The sequence below is a fragment of the Cnephaeus nilssonii genome (genome assembly GCF_951640355.1).
Source record: "Cnephaeus nilssonii genome assembly, chromosome: 19".
Lineage (NCBI taxonomy): Eukaryota > Metazoa > Chordata > Mammalia > Chiroptera > Vespertilionidae > Cnephaeus > Cnephaeus nilssonii.
The window spans coordinates 563,760-582,546 of NC_137090.1; the positions used below are offsets into that span (position 1 = coordinate 563,760).

General features: G+C 72.6%; 1 protein-coding gene across 1 annotated transcript; it reads left to right on the forward strand.

Moving 5' to 3' along the window:
* Positions 1-1,297: 1,297 nt before the first annotated feature.
* Positions 1,298-18,326, forward strand: FASN (fatty acid synthase). Its single transcript, XM_079797541.1, has 41 exons — positions 1,298-1,437; positions 3,073-3,207; positions 3,594-3,746; positions 4,735-4,908; positions 5,284-5,484; positions 5,591-5,713; positions 5,782-5,897; positions 5,977-6,111; positions 6,404-6,866; positions 6,949-7,136; positions 7,246-7,435; positions 7,737-7,831; positions 7,936-8,070; positions 8,158-8,361; positions 8,450-8,565; positions 8,704-8,876; positions 8,963-9,154; positions 9,241-9,321; positions 9,438-9,626; positions 9,820-9,999; positions 10,090-10,293; positions 10,511-10,809; positions 11,012-11,569; positions 11,643-11,761; positions 11,992-12,146; positions 12,236-12,439; positions 12,525-12,675; positions 12,753-12,931; positions 13,025-13,144; positions 13,312-13,434; positions 13,531-13,754; positions 13,849-14,050; positions 14,179-14,330; positions 14,404-14,495; positions 14,705-14,856; positions 15,829-16,074; positions 16,240-16,428; positions 16,613-16,843; positions 16,931-17,151; positions 17,244-17,342; positions 17,449-18,326. Exons 2-41 carry the CDS (start codon positions 3,081-3,083, stop codon positions 17,836-17,838), a joined length of 7,545 nt encoding a protein of 2,514 aa, XP_079653667.1. The 5' UTR covers positions 1,298-1,437; positions 3,073-3,080; the 3' UTR covers positions 17,839-18,326.
* Positions 18,327-18,787: the final 461 nt, after the last annotated feature.

Consider the following 18,787-nt stretch of genomic DNA (forward strand, 5'->3'; position numbering starts at 1 on the left):
GTCCTTTGTGGCTTCCGTGCCCTCTACCTGCCTGGCTCTCAGGTGTGGGGAGTGGGCAGCACTGGCCCAGGGAACTGCCTGATGCAAGGCCCGAGGTCACAGACCCCGGTCTCGTGGGCAGTGCTCCTGCCTCACCCTGTGCGTGTAATTGCTTCACTCAGGCCCTGTCCTGTGCACAGCGGGGCGCAGGCTCGGCCTCCCCACGGCAGCACGGCTGTTTCCGCCGGTGCCCGGCTAGCGAGGCGTGGCCGGGGACTTCCTTCAGCGGAGAAAGGGAGTGGAGGTGCCGGGTCGATTCCCGAAGAAGCACTTCCGACCCGCGCAGCGCTCCTGCTCGGCGCGCCGGGTGTGAAACTCTTCCATCGGAAAAGGGAGGAAAGCCCGAGAGGCCCTTCAGGACGGCGGTTCAGCCCTCGGCCTCGGCCCTCCGTCCCCTGCCTGCCCTGCCCTCCCGGACCCTGCGCGGGAGTCGGACCCCGGGAACGCGGGGAGGGGGCTGTCGGTTCGGTAGCCGTTCGAGCAGAATCACAAGGGCGGACGAGCCCCCGCGGGGCGCGCGCGGGAGAGAGAGGCCACGTGCGCGCACGGGTTCTCCCGGAGGCTCCTTTGTTCCACCGCTGCCGGCGGTGTCCGTGCGGCGCCCGCTCTCCCGACGGCCGCGCGGCTCCGGGCAGCGGGGATGCGCCCGCTCGGCCGCCGCCTGGCCCGGAGGCGTTTCCGGGTCCCCGCGAAGTGGGGCGCCGGGCGGGAAGGATCAGGCCCGCGGCGATGACCGGCAGTAACCCCGCCGGGGCTCCCCGGCCGGGTCAATGACCGCGCTCGCCCACGGCAGCCCGCGCGACGGCCAGGCCGCCCATCACCCTATCGCCTAGCAACGCCCACTCGCGCGCCGCCATTGGTCCGGCGCGCACGCCCCCGGCCCCCGATTGGCCGCGACCGCGGGGCGAGCCACGCCCCCAGCCGGGTCCGCGCGCCCGGACGCGGACACGTGCGTGCGTCCCCCGGGGTCCGCCTAACCCCCAGTGGGGCCCCGTGTGACACCCCGACACCCCAGCCATCCCGTCCCGTGCCACCCGCGCGCCGCGCACACGTGGGCCCCGCGTAGCCAGGGGAGGGGGCGGCCGAGGAGGCGGGGGTGGGCGCGCCATGTGCCTGCGGGCGAACGGAAGTCGAGGCCCCCCGCCGTCCCGGGCGCGCCCCCGAGAGGGTCCCGCCATCACCCCACCGGCGGCGGCGCGCGGTCCCGGGCGCAGCCCCGACGCTCATTGGCCTGGGCGGCGCCGCCGAGCTGTCAGCCCATGTGGCGTGTCCGCGCGGGGCGGCCGCGGTTAAATACGCCGGCGCCGGCCTAGAGGGAGCCAGAGAGACGCAGCGCCGGCGCCTCCTCCGCGCTGCATCCTCGCCCCGCCGCCCGCACTGCGCCCGCGCCCAGACCAGGTATTGCGGCGAGGCCGGGGCCGGGGCCCGGGGCCCGGGGCCCGGGGATCGGGGATCGGGGATCGGGGATCGGGGGGCGGGGGGCGGGCAGGCCGCTGGCCGCACCCTCGGCCGCGGGGCGCTCGGGCTGCCCGCGGCGAAGGAGGGTTGCCCGCGAGGCCGCGCCGTCTGATGCGAGCGTCCGGGGCGGGCGGTTAAGGGCCTGCGCGCCGCGCCCCAGGCCGTGGGGAGGTGGGCGATGCGAGCGCCGGACGCCGGGAGCTCCGCGAACAGCCATTTTGGTCGCGGGGTGGGCCGAGGCAGGGGCCGTCCCCGCCGCCCGTGCGCGCCCACAAAGGTCTCCATGAGGCCCCTCCGCCCGCGGCATCCCCCCCTTCGACTGCCGGCCGAGGCCCGTTCCGACCCGGGGGCGCCTTTTCAGCTACCGAAGGGCCGGGAGAGAGGCCGGGAGCCCGGTGGGGACCGGTCTTCCCACCACGTGGGCGCAGCCCCGAGCCCCCGAGGTGCTGGGGGCCGAGCCGGGGCGGCGGGGCGGGGCGGGCGCCGCGGGGGTCTCCTCCCCACCCCCACCCGCCGCCGCGGCACTCGGCGTGAATAGCAAGTAGGGAGAACAGAGCCGGCGCTCTCTGGAGGCAGCGGCCGCCCGAGCCGGTGCCCTGGGCCGGCAAAGGGCTCTTTATTCGGCGCTGGGGGAGGGGGCTCCCTCCCTCCCGGACAGCGGACGCCAGGCCACCAAGGAAGCCGCCGCTCCTCCACTCGCCGGGCCTCGCTCAGACCAGGGAGGGCCGAGCGGTTGCGTGTCCACAGGTCACTAGCATCGGGGGGCCCTGGGCCTTGACGAAGTTGCCAGACCATCCCTGGCTTTGCTCGGGGGCTACACAGGATCCCCATCCCAGGCCCGCAAGCTGTGGGCGTGCGGGGCAGGGGGGTGGGTACCTCCGGAGGCAGCTGGATCTGCCCGGAGGTGAGCGAGCAGAACCCTGCGGCCTCCCCGGCACAGGTGCGTGGGTCTGGGTCGCACTCGCCTGGCGCCTGACCAGGAACGGTGCCCCAGGTTGGCCCTCCGTGGGGCACAGGCCACCTTTCCCCCAGAGCCCTGCCAGGCCTTGGCACCCACAGTCCCCTGCTGTCCCTCCGGGTCCCTCCTGAGTCCTGGCAGCTCCTGCCGGCCCTCGGTGGCATTGGGCATGGCGGGCAGCCTGGCTGCCGAGCTCAGGGCTACTCAGTGTGGGTCGGGCCTCCCCACCTCCCAGGTTTCCCCCTCAGACTTTGGTTCCCTGGACCGGCTCCTCGGCTGGGAAGGGCACCACAGCGGAGGTCACAGAGGCCACGACTGCTGGGAGGGGTGGGCACAGGCAGCAGGGCCCTGGGGGGGTCACCCCAGGCCTGGGCCCCAGATGTGGCAGCTTCTGCCAAGGCCCAGTAAGAGGCAAGGACCTGCTGGGTCAGAGCTGACCGCCCGCCAACACACACACATTCACACGCAGGACATCCGTCCGGCCGTCTGGCCTCTGGCCTGGGGCTGTCAGCTGCTGCTCTCCGACCCACCGGCGGGCGAGTGCTGTGGGGCTCGGGGAGCTGTGGGGGCTGCGGACTAGGGTGCGGGCCGAGCTGACCTGTGCCTGGGCCCCGCAGAGAGCGTCATGGAGGAGGTGGTGATTGCCGGCATATCGGGGAAGCTGCCCGAGTCCGAGAACCTGCAGGAGTTCTGGGACAACCTCATCGGCGGCGTGGACATGGTGACGGACGATGACAGGAGGTGGAAGGCCGGTGAGTGACGGCCTGCCCAGCGGTGTGGTGGCCCCCGGTGCGCCCGCCCTTTCTCAGCTGGTGACCGGCCGGGTCCAGGGCTGGAGGGCAGGGGCCGCCGCTGGCCCACGTGTCCGAGGCCAGATAAGAGCCGGCTCCGGGGAAGCTGGTTTGACTCCCTCACGCCTGGTTGGCTCCCGCGCGAGCAGTTCTACCTGATCCGCGGGTGTGAGTCAGCGCGGAGCCCAGCCCAGCAGAGCCCGCTGGAGGGTCTGCAGCCAGGGCAGGGGGGCTGGAGGAGACTGCTCTGGGGCCACTGCCCACCCTCCTGGGGAGCCCCCGTCTCCCTGTGGGTCCCCTGGGGCCTTGACGCCCACAGCGGTGCCTTCCGCCTGCCGTGTCTGCAGGACTCTACGGCCTGCCCCGGCGCTCCGGCAAGCTGAAGGACCTGTCCAAGTTCGACGCCACCTTCTTCGGGGTCCACGCCAAGCAGGCGCACACGATGGACCCCCAGCTGCGCCTGCTGCTAGAGGTCGCCTACGAGGCCATCGTGGACGGAGGTGGGTCACTGGGGGGCCGATGGCCCACTGAGGTCACAACGGGTCCTGCTTCTGAAAGGAGCGTGTTCAGAGTAGAACTGAGTGCCGGAGGCGGGGCGAGCCGGCCTCCCTCTGTCCTGGTTGGGACTGCCAGGCCTGAGGTTCGGGAGGCGTGGGCCCCTGGGCAGGTCTGGTTTCACAACTGGCCCGAGGTGTCCTGGGCGTGCCCTGGCGCCCCAGTTTCCTTACTCCCATCAGAGAACTGGTCCTGGGGTGAGGGCCGGTGCTGGGCTCCTGCCCTGGGTTGAGCCTGGCCCAGAGGTAGCTGGCTCTTGTCCTGGGGCTCAGACCTGTCCTAGCTGTGCCCACCCGCCCGTGAGAAGGGGTGGCTGGCCGGTCCTGATGGCGAGCCTGGGGGCTCCCCACTCTTGTCTTTGGGTCAACGGGTGCCAGCCGGCCCCTGGGCTGACACTGAGCAGGACAGGGCACAGACATGTCTCGGGGAGGGGCGGGAGGCAGGCAGACCTGAAGGCCTCGCTGCCCGGGCCCTACCCAGGGGCCTTGGATGCTGCTCCCCTGGGGCCGGCCACGGCCCCTCCTGCAGGAGCCTGGACACTCGGCCTTTGTGTGCCTCTGCCTCCTTATCTTGCCGTCGCGGGCAGGCGCCCTTGGGGCGTGGGTGCTCATTGGCCCTTGGGGCTCACCAGACTCCGCCAGGGACACCAGGGGCCAGGGAGTCGCCTGGGGACAATGCTGCCCTCTGTCTTCACCTCTGTCTCTGGCCGCTGCCTGACCAGAGCCTGGAGCCCCACCTAGCATCTCCTCCCGCGCGCCCCCCCCCAGCCCCAGTTTCTTGTGACCTGGTTCTTGGTTCTCTGTTCTCAGCCCCACCTGGGCTGGCCCCCCCAGTCCCTCTGGCCGGGCTGAGATGGCCCCCTCGAGGGGGCCCTCGTCCGCAAGGCTGGGTGGTGGGCGGGTGCGGCCGGCGTTCTGACCGCTGCTCCCACAGGCATCAACCCGGCCTCGCTCCGAGGAACCAACACCGGCGTCTGGGTGGGCGTGAGCGGCTCCGAGGCCTCCGAGGCCCTCAGCCGAGACCCCGACACCCTCGTGGGCTACAGCATGGTGGGCTGCCAGCGAGCCATGATGGCCAACCGCCTCTCCTTCTTCTTCAACTTCAAAGGTGGGTGCCCTGCCCGGCGGCGGGGCTCCGCGGCTGAGCGTCGACCTGTGAATGAACCCAGAGGTCACGGTTCCGTTCCCGGTCAGGGCACAGGCCCGGGTTGCGGGTTCGATCTCCAGTGTGGGGTGTACAGGAGGCAGCCGGTCCATGATTCTCTCGTCATTGCTGTTTCTATTTCTCTCCCTCTCCCTCTCCCTCTCCCTCCCTGACATCAACGAGAAATGTATTTAAGTGAAATAAAAAGTGACAAAGGTGGGCGCCCCCTGCGAGGTGTGGCCGGGGGACAGCGAGCCCCTTCCAGCCGTGGCTCCCCCTCCCCGGGAAGCCGGGGGGCCCCGGGCTCACCCTCACACCCCGCTCCCCCCTCGGCCGCAGGGCCCAGCGTCGCCCTGGACACGGCCTGCTCCTCCAGCCTGCTGGCCCTGCACAACGCCTACCAGGCCATCAGCAGCGGCGAGTGCCCCGCGGCCCTCGTGGGCGGCATCAACGTCCTGCTCAAGCCCAACACGTCCGTGCAGTTCATGAAGCTGGGCATGCTCAGCCCCGAGGGCACCTGCAAGTCCTTCGACCAGGCGGGTGAGGCGCGGTGGGGGCGGGGCGGGGCGCGGGCAGCCTCCTCCCAGCCTCCCCGTGCCAGAGGGGGCGCCAGCCTGCCTGCCCCTGAGCCCCCCTCTGCCCGTAGGGGACGGGTACTGCCGTGCCGAGGCCGTGGTGGCCGTCCTGCTGACCAAGAAGTCCCTGGCCCGGCGCGTCTACGCCACCATCCTGAACTCCGGCACCAACACGGACGGCGCCAAGGAGCAAGGTGGGAACTGGCCAGAGCGGGTGGGGGCGCCGGGGTCGGCGAGGGGTGCTGAGCCGGCCCTCCCGCAGGCGTGACCTTCCCGTCTGGAGAGGCCCAGGAGCAGCTCATACGCTCCCTGTACGAGCCGTGCGGCGTGACCCCTGAGTCCCTGGAGTACATCGAGGCTCACGGGACCGGCACCAAGGTGAGGCCCCCGCGCCCGCGCCGCCCGCGCCCGCGCCTGAGCTGCCCGCTGCAGCCTGACCCTCCTGTGTCCCCCACAGGTGGGCGACCCCCAGGAGCTGAATGGCATCGACCGGGCACTGTGTGCCACCCGCCAGGACCCCCTGCTGATCGGGTCCACCAAGTCGAACATGGGGCACCCGGAGCCGGCCTCGGGGCTGGCCGCACTGGCCAAGGTGGGCACTCCCTCGGGCAGGGCTCTGGGTGCTGTGCCTGGTCCCTGCCCTGGTTCGTGGGGCCCGGCACGCTGCTGGGCACCTCCCCACAGGGCTGCAGGCAGGCCGGGCAGCTCCCCGCTCAGCTCCTGAGCAGAGTGGGGACTGGGGAACCCCGACCACCATCGCTGGGCTCCTGGGGGTGGGGTGCTTCCTGGGGTGTCCGGGCCCACAGCCACCTGGGAGGGGCCCTGGCTGAGGCGGCAGGGCCTGCGGGTTGCCTTGGGGTCTCAGGACGGCACGCCGCCCACAGGTGCTGCTGTCCCTGGAGCACGGGCTCTGGGCGCCCAACCTGCACTTCCACAGCCCGAACCCCCAGATCCCAGCGCTGCAGGAGGGGCGGCTGCAGGTGGTGGACCGGCCCCTGCCCGTCCGCGGGGGGAACGTGGCCATGAACTCCTTCGGCTTTGGCGGCTCCAACGTGCACGTCATCCTTCGACCCAACTGGCGCCCGCCCCCCGCGCCCGCCCCCCACGCCGCCTTGCCCCGCCTACTGCTGGCCAGCGGGCGCACCCCCGAGGCCGTGCAGGGGCTGCTGGAGCAGGGCCGCCGCCACAGCCAGAACCTGGCCTTCGTGAGCATGCTCAACGACATCGCGGCCGCGCCCGTCACCGCCATGCCCTTCCGGGGCTGCGCCGTGCTGGGCGGCGAGGGCAGCGGGCAGGAGGTGCAGCAGGTGCCCGCCGGGCAGCGCCCGCTCTGGTTCATCTGCTCCGGTGAGTCCGGGCCTGGCCTGGCCTGGCCTGCTGGGCGTGGGGCAGCGGGTGGTGGCCGTGGGCTCACGCCTCCCGCCCTCAGGGATGGGCACGCAGTGGCGCGGGATGGGGCTCAGCCTCATGCGCCTGCCCTGCTTCCGGGACTCCATCCTGCGCTCCGACGAGGTCGTGAAGCCGCTGGGGCTGCAGGTGTCGGAGCTGCTGCTGAGCACGGACGAGGACACCTTCGACGACACCGTCAACGCCTTCGTGAGCCTGACGGCCATCCAGGTCCGTCCTCGGGTCGGGGTTGGGTCGCGTCCGAGGGCCCGGGGACGCGGAGGGAGGGCCTGGACCTGGCGGGGCCTCCCCGGGACTCAGGTGACGCGTCTGCCCCCAGATCGCCCTCCTAGACCTGCTGACCAGCCTGGGCCTGCGGCCGGACGGCATCATCGGGCACTCCCTGGGCGAGGTGGCCTGCGGCTATGCCGACGGCTGCCTCTCGCAGGAGGAGGCTGTGCTCGCTGCCTACTGGCGCGGCCAGTGCATCAAGGAGGCGCACATCCCGCCGGGGGCCATGGCGGCCGTGGGTAGGTGTGGCCAGCAGGGCGCTTTTCCCAGGAGCCTGAGCTTCACCCACGTGGGGACGACCCCCCGAGGACCCACAGGACTTTTGATAAAGTCGGGGTGTCAGGGTCCCTCGTCTTGGCTCCCTCCGTGGGCAGGAGCCCTGGGTGTCGTGGCAGAGGGAGGGAGGGAGGCCGTGGGATGGCAGTAACGACACGTCGCCGAGATGAAAGGCGGCGGGGGTGGGGAGAGGCCCGTAAAGCTGCTCCCTCCGCGGCTGCAATTACGGGCCGTCCTTCGCTGCCCCGCGGCCTCTGCCCACAGGCTTGTCCTGGGAGGAGTGTAAGCGGCGCTGCCCCCCCGGCGTCGTGCCCGCGTGCCACAACTCCAAGGACACAGTGACCATCTCGGGACCTCAGGTGGGCGCTGGGCAAGGCCGGTCCCCCGTCCCCCCAGCCTCAGGGCGAGCTCCGCCCGGGACCCGGGACCCACGACCGCCCGTCACCGCGCCTGTTCTCCCCAGGCCTCCGTGTCCGAGTTCGTGGAGCAGCTGAGACAGGAGGGTGTGTTCGCCAAGGAGGTGCGGACGGGCGGCCTGGCCTTCCACTCCTACTTCATGGAGGGCATCGCGCCCTCGCTGCTGCGGGAGCTCAAGAAGGTGGGCCGGCCCCCCGCGGGCTGCCGGGCGGGGGGGGGGGGGGGGCAGGAGGGCCGCCCCGGGCGCTGACCGGCAGCCTGTGCGCAGGTGATCCGGGACCCGCGGCCCCGCTCGGCGCGCTGGCTCAGCACCTCCATCCCCGAGGCCCAGTGGCAGGGCAGCCTGGCCCGCACGCCCTCCGCCGAGTACAACGTCAACAACCTGGTGAGCCCCGTGCTGTTCCAGGAGGCGCTGTGGCACGTGCCGGAGCACGCCGTGGTGCTGGAGGTCGCCCCCCACGCGCTGCTGCAGGTACGCCCGGCGGGGCCTGCGGGCTCGGGGGAGGGTCTCGGGCCGGGCGTGCACGGGGCAGCGCTCAGCCCGCCCGCCCGCCCCGCAGGCCGTGCTGAAGCGGGGCCTGAAGCCCAGCTGCACCGTCCTGCCCCTGATGAAGAAGGACCACGCCGACAACCTGCACTTCCTGCTCAGCAGCGTGGGCCGCCTGCACCTGGCAGGGTGGGTCTGCGCGCGCCCCGGGCCTCGACGGTCCGCTCCCCGTGAGGGCAGCTCTGGGTCTTAGGGGAGGCGGTTGGCAGTGGGTGTGATGGGGGGTCCCAGGGCCAGGTGCACCCCTAACCCACTCCCCACCCCCAGCATTGACATCAACCCCAATGGCCTGTTCCCGCCCGAGGAGTTCCCAGCCCCCCGGGGGACCCCGCTCATCTCCCCCCTCATCAAGTGGGACCACAGCCAGACCTGGGACGTGCCTGCCGCCGAGGACTTCCCCAACGGCTCCGGCAGCTCCTCGGCTACCGTCTACACCATCGGTGAGGCTGGCGAGGGCGTGAGGCGGGCAGGGGTAGGGGCTCCTGCTCTCCCTCCCGAGGTGGGCGCTGAAGCCTGTTCCCCGCAGACACCAGCCCCGAGTCCCCCAGCCACTACCTGGTGGACCACCGCCTTGACGGCCGCGTCCTCTTCCCGGCCACCGGCTACCTGTGCCTGGTCTGGAGGACACTGGCTCGCGCCCTGGACCGGAACACGGAGCAGATGCCCGTGGCTTTTGAGGACGTGACGCTGCACCAGGCCACCATCCTGCCCAAGACGGGTGAGGCGGGGCGGCTGGGAGGAGCCGGGGGGTGCTGACCTCTGACCCCTGGCGCCTGCTGCTCACCCTGGTCCCGCTGTCCACAGGCACTGTGCCCCTGGAGGTGCGGCTGCTGGAGGCCTCCCACGCCTTCGAGGTGTCTCAGAACGGCAACCTGGTCGTGAGCGGTGAGCGGGTGCCAGGCCACAGGGTCCCTGACGGGCCTCGGGGTGGGCCCCTGGCGTCCGGCTCGGCTCTGCCCGGCCCTCAGACCCCCTGACTGCCCCCCCCCCCCCGCCCATAGGGACGGTGTACCAGTGGGAGGACCCCGACCCCAGGCTCTTCGACAACCAGGACGGCCTGGACGCGGCGGACCCCGCAGACCCCACGGCCACCTTCCGCCTGTCCCAGGGCGACGTGTACAAGGAGCTGCGGCTGCGGGGCTACGACTACGGCCCCCACTTCCAGGGCGTCCTCGAGGCCTCCCTTGAAGGTGGGCACGGCCCCCGACACCCTGGGGGCGGGCCCTGAGGCCACCTCCCCCGGTGCCCAGTGTCCAGGCGCCACGTGCCTGCCATGGCCCAGCCAGGGGGAGTGTGGGGAGTGGGGGGAGGGTCACCGCGGGGGGTCAGGGCCGGGAAGAGGCTGCGTGCGCCGGACCCTCGCGCTGACACCCTCTCCCACAGGCGACACCGGCCGGCTGCTGTGGCAGGACAACTGGGTGACCTTCCTGGACAGCATGCTGCAGATGTCCGTGCTGGGCGCCCACCAGCGCAGCCTGCGCCTGCCCACCCGCATTGGCGCCGTCCGCATTGACCCCGCCGCCCACCGGCGCAAGGTGCACGCGCTGCAGGGAGAGACCCCAGGTAGCACGGCCCCCCGCCCCCCGCCCCCCGCGCCCCCCATTCCCCGTGTCCCCACAGCCCCGCACGCCCACACTCCCCGTGTCCCCACAGCGGTGCCGGTGGTGGTGAGCCGCGCTCTGAACAGCACGGCGGCCGGCGGCGTCCTCATCTCGGGCCTGCACACCTCTGTGGCCCCGCGGCGGCAGCAGGAGCAGCGCACACCCATCCTGGAGAAGTTCTGCTTCACGCCGCACGTGGAGGACGGGTGCCTGGCGGGCAGCGCGGCCCTGCAGGAGGAGCTGCAGCTGTGCAGCGGTGAGGCCCCGGCCTGGTGCACACCCCTGGTGGCGGGGAGCTCATCCCCACGCCCGTCGCCGGGACCTGGTCTCGTTTTGCCTCCCCGGCCCTCACAGGCCCACCCACCAGCCCCCTCGTGCCCGGGCAGGAGCTGGGGCTGCGGGCACGGACCTCGCTGTCTGAAGACACACCCTCTGTGGCCGGTGCCAGTTCTGAGCCCCCATCCCCCCCCCAGGGCTGGCACAGGTGCTGCAGACCAAGGTGGCCCAGCAGGGGCTGAAGATGGTGGTGCCCGGGCTGGACGGGGCGCAGGCCCCGCGGAAGCCCCCGCAGCAGGGCCTGGCTCGGCTGCTGGCGGCCGCCTGCCAGCTCAACGGGAATTTGCGGCTGGAGCTGGGCCGGGTGCTGGTGCAGGAGCGGCCGGGGCTGCCTGAGGACCCCCTGCTCAGTGGCCTCCTCGACTCCCCGGCGCTCAAGGCCTGCGTGGACATCGCCCTGGAGAACGTGACCGGCCTCCGCATGAAGGTGGTGGAGGTAGGTGCTGGGCAGGGCGGTCAGCACGGGCCGAGCCGGGCAGACCCACGCCAGGGCCAGGGCCCGGCCGAGGTGAGCGCCAGCGTAAGACTGCCTGCGTCTCCGCTGCTCCCACAGGCGGGGTGAGGGACCCGGGGCTCCAGAGACAGGCTGCGGGGCCGGGTGCCTGTGGGGCCGCCCACCCAGGCCTCTGTCCCCCCAGGTGCTGGCCGCGGACGGCCACCTGTATTCGCGCATCCCGGCGCTGCTCAACACCCAGCCGCTGCTGCAGCTGGACTACACGGCCACCGACCGCCACGCCCAGGCCCTGGAGCCCGCCCAGGCCAAGCTGCAGCAGCTCGGCGTGGGCCAGGGCCAGTGGGACCCCGCGGACCCCGCCCCCGGCGGCCTGGGCCCGGCCGACCTGCTGGTGTGCAACTGTGCGCTGGCCACCCTGGGGGACCCGGCCACGGCCCTCGGCAACATGGCCGCCGCCCTCAAGGAGGGGGGCTTCCTGCTGCTGCACACGCTGCTCAGAGGGCACCCCCTCGGGGAGACGCTCGCCTTCCTGACCTGCCCTGAGCCGCCGCCGGGCCGGCAGGGCCTGCTGGGCCAGGACGCCTGGGAGGCCCTGCTGGCCGCGGCGAACCTGCGCCTGGTGGCCCTGAAGCGATCCTTCTACGGCTCAGCGCTCTTCCTGTGCCGCCGGCCCGCCCCGCAGGGCAGCCCCCTCTTCCTGCCCGTGGAGGACGCCGGCTTCCGATGGGTGGACTCGCTCAAGGTCAGTGCTCCCCGCCCGGCCCCGCCCGTGGACCCCGGGCCCTCCCAGCGACCAACCTCGCCTCGTCCTGCAGAGCGTCCTGGCCGACGCCTCCTCCCGGCCCGTGTGGCTGACGGCCAGCGGCTGTGCCACCTCCGGCGTCGTGGGCTTGGTCAACTGCCTGCGGAAGGAGCCCGGCGGGCACCGGGTCCGGTGAGCCTGAGCTGTGCCCCCCCGCCCATCACCCCCTCCCGCCCCTCGGCCCCCCCTCCTGCCCGTCACCCCCTCCCTCCCCTCGGCCCCCCCTCCTGCCCGTCACCCCCTCCCGCCCCTCGGTCACCCCCTCCCTGCCCATCACTCCCTCCCTCCCCTCGGCCCCCCCCCCTCCTGCCCGTCACCCCCTCCCTCCCCTCGGACCCCCCTCACTGGCCTGGTGCCCACAGGTGCATCCTGGTGTCCAACCTCAGCAGCGCGTCCCCCGTCCCCCAGCTGGACCCCGGCTCCGCGGAGCTGCAGGAGGTGCTGCGAGGGGACCTGGTGATGAACGTGCACCGTGACGGGGCCTGGGGGTCCTTCCGCCACTTCCCGCTGGAGCACGGTGAGCCCCGGGCCTCGCGGGAGCCGGGCGGGTGTGGAGGGGCGGGGGTCCCACCCGGCCTGGGCCTAGCAGCCCTGCCTCTGACCCAGGCCCCCCGGAGGAGCAGACGGAGCACGCCTTCGTGAACGTTCTCACCCGCGGGGACCTGTCCTCCATCCGCTGGGTCTGCTCCCCGCTGCGCCACGCCCCGGCCCCCGGCCCCGGCGTCCAGCTCTGCACCATCTACTACGCCTCCCTCAACTTCCGCGACATCATGCTGGCCACCGGCAAGCTGTCTCCTGACGCCATCCCAGGTGCGGGCAGCGCAGGCCCCGGGGGGAGGGCTCCCCGCCCAGAGGCTCGGGACCACCCTGTGGGCTGACCCCCCTCTGCCCCCAGGGAAGTGGGCTGCCCGGGACTGCATGCTGGGCATGGAGTTCTCTGGCCGAGACCCCAGCGGCAAGCGCGTGATGGGGCTGGTGCCCGCCGAAGGCCTGGCCACCTCCGTCCTGCTGTCCGAGGACTTCCTGTGGGACGTGCCCTCCAACTGGTGAGTCGGCGGCCGGGGCCCGGGCCCCACGCAGACGTGGCCGGGCCGGGCCTGAGTGACCGTCCCTGTGCCCGCAGGACCCTGAAGGAGGCGGCCTCGGTGCCCGTGGTCTACACCACGGCCTACTACTCGCTGGTGGTGCGCGGGCGCGTGCAGCGCGGGGAGACGGTGCTCATCCACTCGGGCTCGGGCGGCGTGGGCCAGGCGGCCATCGCCATCGCCCTCAGCCTGGGCTGCCGCGTCTTCACCACCGTGGGTGAGTGCCGCCCCTCCCGCCGCCCCTCCCGCCGCCCCTCCCGCCCGCAGCCGGCTCACCGCGGCCCGCTCACCGCACGCACCTCCCCCGCAGGGTCAGCCGAGAAGCGGGCGTACCTCCAGGCCAGGTTCCCCCAGCTCGACGACACCAGCTTCGCCAACTCCAGGGACACGTCCTTCGAGCAGCACGTGCTCCGGCACACGGCGGGGAAGGGTGCGTGGCCCTCCGACCCCCAGCTCCACCCTCTGCCCTCCCCCGTGCTCCCGACCCACCCTACCCTGCGGGCTGAGCGGGAGAAGACGGCCAGGCGAGGACGGGGTCTGGCCTCTGGACCGTGGGTGTGCAGCGGTGGGGTGACCGTGGGAACCCTCTCCGCCCAGGTGTGGACCTGGTCCTGAACTCGCTGGCAGAGGAGAAGCTGCAGGCCAGCGTGCGGTGCCTGGCTCAGCACGGCCGCTTCCTGGAAATCGGCAAATTCGACCTTTTCAACAACCACCCCCTGGGTGAGGCCGGGCGGCAGGCGGCGGGGCCGGGCAGGTGGGGTCCCCGGGCGTCGGGGCCGGGAGTGCTAGCCGCGCCCTCCGCTCTCCGCCCGCCAGGCATGGCCATCTTCCTGCGGAACGTGACCTTCCACGGGATCTTGCTGGACTCGCTCTTCGAGGAGGCCAGCGCCGACTGGCGGGCGGTGGCGGGGCTGCTGCGGGCGGGCATCCGGGACGGGGTGGTGCAGCCGCTGCGCTGCACCGTGTTCCCCAAGGACCAGGTGGAGGGCGCCTTCCGCTACATGGCGCAGGGGAAGCACATCGGCAAAGTGCTCGTGCAGGTGAGGGGCCCCGGGCGCCCGTGCAGGGGAGGGGGGCCCCGGGCGCCATCTGGCCCGGCCCCCGGGCCGAGCGTGAGCCGTGCTGCTCGTGCAGGTGCGCGAGGAGGAGCCGGGCGCCGCCCTGCAGGGGCCCCCGCCCGCCCTGACCACCGCCGTCGCCAAGCTCTTCTGCCCGGCCCACAAGAGCTACGTCATCGCCGGGGGCCTGGGCGGCTTCGGCCTGGAGCTGGCTCAGTGGCTGGTGCTGCGCGGGGCCCAGAAGCTGGTGCTGACCTCGCGCTCCGGCATCCGCACGGGTAAGGCCTGGGGTGGGCGGGCGGCGGGCAGTGGGGACGCGCCCTCCCTGCTCGGCCCCCCTCCTGGGCTCTGAGGCCCGGGCGAGGTGGCGGGAGCCCTGATCCCTGATCCCAGCCCCCGCCCGCAGGCTACCAGGCCAAGCAGGTGCGGGAGTGGCGGCGACAGGGCGTGCAGGTGCTGGTGTCCACCACCAGCGCCAGCTCCCTGGACGGGGCCCGGGGCCTCATCGCTGAGGCCGCACAGCTGGGGCCTGTCGGCGGCGTCTTCAACCTGGCCATGGTGAGTGGGCTCCGCGGGCGGGCGGGCGGGCGGGCACCGGGCCGCTGGGCAGCACTGAGGACGCCTCTCCCAGGTCCTGAGGGACGCGATGCTGGAGAACCAGACGCCCGAGCTCTTCCAGGACGTGAGCCGGCCCAAGTACAGCGGCACCCTGCACCTGGACAGGTGGGCGGCCCCCCACGCCCGCCCATGCGCCACTCGGGTGGTACGGCCCACACTGGCCTCCCCCCACTCCCCGTGCCTCCCGCACGTGCTCCCAGGGACGGGTCCAGGCACAGGACTCGGGGCAGCGCCGAGGCTCCAGAGAGGCAGGGCTGGTTCAGCAGGGGGCCGGGCAGGGGCCGCTGGCCAGGGAGTGACACCAGCACCCACAGGGTGACCCGTGAGGCGTGCCCCGAGCTGGACTACTTCGTGGCCTTCTCCTCGGTGAGCTGTGGGCGTGGCAACGCAGGCCAGACCAACTACGGCTTCGCCAACTCCACCATGGAGCGCATATGCGAGCAGCGCAGGCACGACGGCCTCCCAGGTAGGCCCGCTCCCCGCCTGCTCCGTGCTGACCCTCACCTCCCACGTGCCCCTCACCTCCCCCCGCCTGCTCCCCGCTGACCCTCACCCCCCACGTGCCCCTCACCTCCCCCCGCCTGCTCCCCGCTGACCCTCACCCCCCACGTGCCCCTCACCTCCCCCTACCTGCTCCGTGCTGACCCTCACCCCCCCACGTGCCCCTCACCTCCCCCTACCTGCTCCGTGCTGACCCTCACCCCCCCACATGCCCCTCACCTCCCCCCACCTGCTCCGTGCTGACCCTCACCTCCCACATGCCCCTCACCTCCCCCTACCTGCTCCCCGCTGACCCTCACCCCCCCACATGCCCCTCACCTCCCCCTACCTGCTCCCCGCTGACCCTCACCCCCCCACATGCCCCTCACCTCCCCCTACCTGCTCCCCGCTGACCCTCACCTCCCACATGCCCCTCACCTCCCCCCACCTGCTCCCCGCTGACCCTCACCTCCCACATGCCCCTCACCTCCCCCTACCTGCTCCGTGCTGACCCTCACCCCCCACGTGCCCCTCACCTCCCCCTACCTGCTCCGTGCTGACCCTCACCCCCCACGTGCCCCTCACCTCCCCCCACCTGCTCCGTGCTGACCCTCACCCCCCACGTGCCCCTCGCCTCCCCCTACCTGCTCCGTGCTGACCCTCACCCCCCACGTGCCCCTCACCTCCCCCCACCTGCTCCGTGCTGACCCTCACCCCCCACGTGCCCCTCACCTCCCCCCACCTGCTCCGTGCTGACCCTCACCCCCCCACGTGCCCCTCACCTCCCCCCACCTGCTCCGTGCTGACCCTCACCTCCCACATGCCCCTCACCTCCCCCCACCTGCTCCGTGCTGACCCTCACCCCCCACGTGCCCCTCACCTCCCCCCGCCTGCTCCGTGCTGACCCTCACCCCCCCACGTGCCCCTCACGCACACACACCCCCCCCCCCGCCCGCAGGCCTCGCCGTGCAGTGGGGCTCCATCGGCGACGTGGGCGTCGTGCTGGAGACGATGGGCACCAACGACTCGGTCGTTGGGGGGACGCGGCCCCAGCGCATCGCCTCCTGCCTGGAGGTGCTGGACGTCTTCCTGAGCCAGCCCCACCCCGTGCTGAGCAGCTTCGTGCTGGCCGAGAAGAAGGCCGCGGCCCGCGGGGACGGCGACGGCCAGCAGGACCTGCTGAAGGCCGTGGCCCACATCCTGGGTGAGGGCGCCCCGCCCGCCTCGGTTTCCCGCCCCCCGCCCCCCCCCCCGCACAGGGGGGCCTGCCTGCTTGCTCACGGGGGGGGGGGGGGGGGACGAGGGGCCTCACCCACCCACGGGCCTGCCCGCTCCCCTCCCCGCTTGCCGACCACGCGCCTCTCCCCAGGCATCCGAGACCTGGCCGCTGTCAGCCTGGACAGCTCGCTGGGGGACCTGGGCCTGGACTCGCTCATGGGCGTGGAGGTGCGCCAGACGCTGGAGCGGGAGCACGACCTGGTGCTGTCCATGCGGGACATCCAGCAGCTCACGCTCCGGAAGCTGCAGGACCTGTCCTCCCAGGCCGGCCCGGCCAGCGGTGCGTGCGGGTCCGAGGGCGCGGGCCCAGCCTTTGGGGGGTGGGCGGGTGTCTCGGTGCGGCCTGTGGGCAGCCGGGCCGGGTCAGGCTTGTTGACGCAGCCCCTCCGAGTGGGACCAGAGCCCCGGCCCCGCAGCAGCTGGAGCCGCAGATGGCAGCCGGCCTCCCTGGCGTCTCCCCACAGAGCTGGCGGCTTCCACACCCAAGGAGGACAGCCCCACGCGGCAGCAGGCCCTGCTGAACCTGAGCACCCTGCTGGTGAACCCCGAGGGCCCCACCCTCACGCGGCTCAACTCGGTGCAGAGCTCCGAGCGGCCCCTGTTCCTGGTGCACCCCATCGAGGGCTCCACCACCGTGTTCCACAGCCTGGCCGCCAAGCTGAGCATCCCCACCTACGGCCTGCAGTGCACCCGAGGTGCGTCCGGGTCCGGGGAAAGGGCGAGGGGGGGGGCGTGCCCACGGGGCCTGGGCGCCCACCCACACGGAGCCCTCCCGCCCGCAGCCGCGCCGCTGGACAGCATCCACAGCCTGGCCGCCTACTACCTCCAGTGCGTCAGGCAGGTGCAGCCCGAGGGGCCCTACCGCATCGCCGGCTACTCCTACGGCGCCTGCGTGGCCTTCGAGATGTGCTCGCAGCTGCAGGCGCAGCAGGGCCCCGCCCCCGCGCACAACAGCCTCTTCCTGTTTGACGGCTCGCACTCCTACGTGCTGGCCTACACGCAGGTGAGGGCAGCGCCTGCTCAGCCCGGTCGGGGTCCGGGTCGGGGTCCGGGTGCCCCCGTCCTCCCTACAGAGCCTCTCCCTCCCCTTTGCAGAGCTACCGCGCGAGGCTGACGCCCGGCTGCGAGGGGGAGGCCGAGGCCGCGGCCATGTGCTTCTTCGTGCAGCAGTTCACGGACACGGAGCACAACAGGGTGGGTCCCAGGCCGGTGGGTCTGCGTCTGGGGGCGGGGTCTGGGCCTGGAGGGGGCGGGGTCTGCTGGTCCACACAGCGGGACCCACTCAGAGCCGGTCCCGCAGGTGCTGGAGGCGCTGCTGCCCCTCGCGGGCCTGGAGGAGCGCGTGGTGGCCGCCGTGGACATGATCACGCAGAGCCACGCGGGCCTGGACCGCCGCGCGCTCACCTTCGCCGCGCGCTCCTTTTACCACAAGCTGCGCGCCGCCGAGCAGTACACGCCGCGGGCCACCTACCACGGCAACGTGACGCTGCTCCGCGCCAAGAAGGGCGGGGCGCAGGGCGAGGACCTGGGCGCCGACTACAACCTGTCGCAGGTGTGCGACGGGAAGGTGTCGGTGCACATCATCGAGGGCGACCACCGCACGCTGCTGGAGGGCAGCGGCCTGGAGGCCATCCTGGGCATCATCCACGGCGCCCTGGCCGAGCCGCGCGTCAGCGTGCGGGAGGGCTAGGCGCCCGGTCCTGCCGCCGGCCCGGCCTGCACCCCGGTGGCCGCTAGAAGTAGGACTGACGCCCGCCCGCGCCGGGCACCTCCCGCACGGCCTCCACGTGGGTGCGGGGCCGGGACCCGCGCCACCGACTTGGAGGCCTCCTGGTCTGTGAAGAGTCGGCCGAGCCGGGCACGACCCTGTGAGCCCGGCGCCAGCGCAGTCCGGCTCGCCGAGGTCCTGGTTTGGACTCTATTTATTGCGCCGCTGGGGAGCCGCGGGGCCCGGGGCAGCGGGCCGAGCCCGCCCGGGGCCGGGATGCAGCGGGGCAGCGGGCCGGGCACCCACCCTGTTCTCTGTACTTTTTTCAAGAAACACATTCAAGTTGCTGCTCAGATTTTGAAATTTACTATACTTGTCAGTTCAAAGAACCTTGTCTGGATCTGTTTCATTTTTGCACGGACTCGGTGTCGGCGACGATAGGGACCCTGCTCTTGGCACCAGCGCCCCCGGCAGGCTGGCGCCCCCTGCAGGCCACACAGCCGGCCAGCAGGCACCCGCCCACTCCGTGGTTAGGAGCTGCGGCAGCGGTTGTGGGGGGCCTGCACCTCTTGCCAGAACCGGTCTGCTTCCCGGGCACGTGTCCTACCCTCCCAGAGGCTTTATTTGGAGTCGCTTGAGGGCGGGAACCACATGGCAAACACCCTCAGAGCCACCCCTACACTAGTGACGGGCAGGGGTGAGGTGGGCGCCCTGGAGTGGAGTTTCTGGGCGGGCAGGTGAGCTGCAGAGTTGGGCTCTGGGAGGGGTGCGAGGTGGGGACAAAGACGGGTGGGGAGCGGGCCCACCTGGGCTTCGAGAAGGACGTAGGGGACCCAGCGCCAGGCCAGGCGCTGACGTGTTCCTAAGAAAGCTCAGCGGCCATCAGCCAACAACTCCACTCCTGGTTTGTGCCCGCGCAGAACCGGAAGCG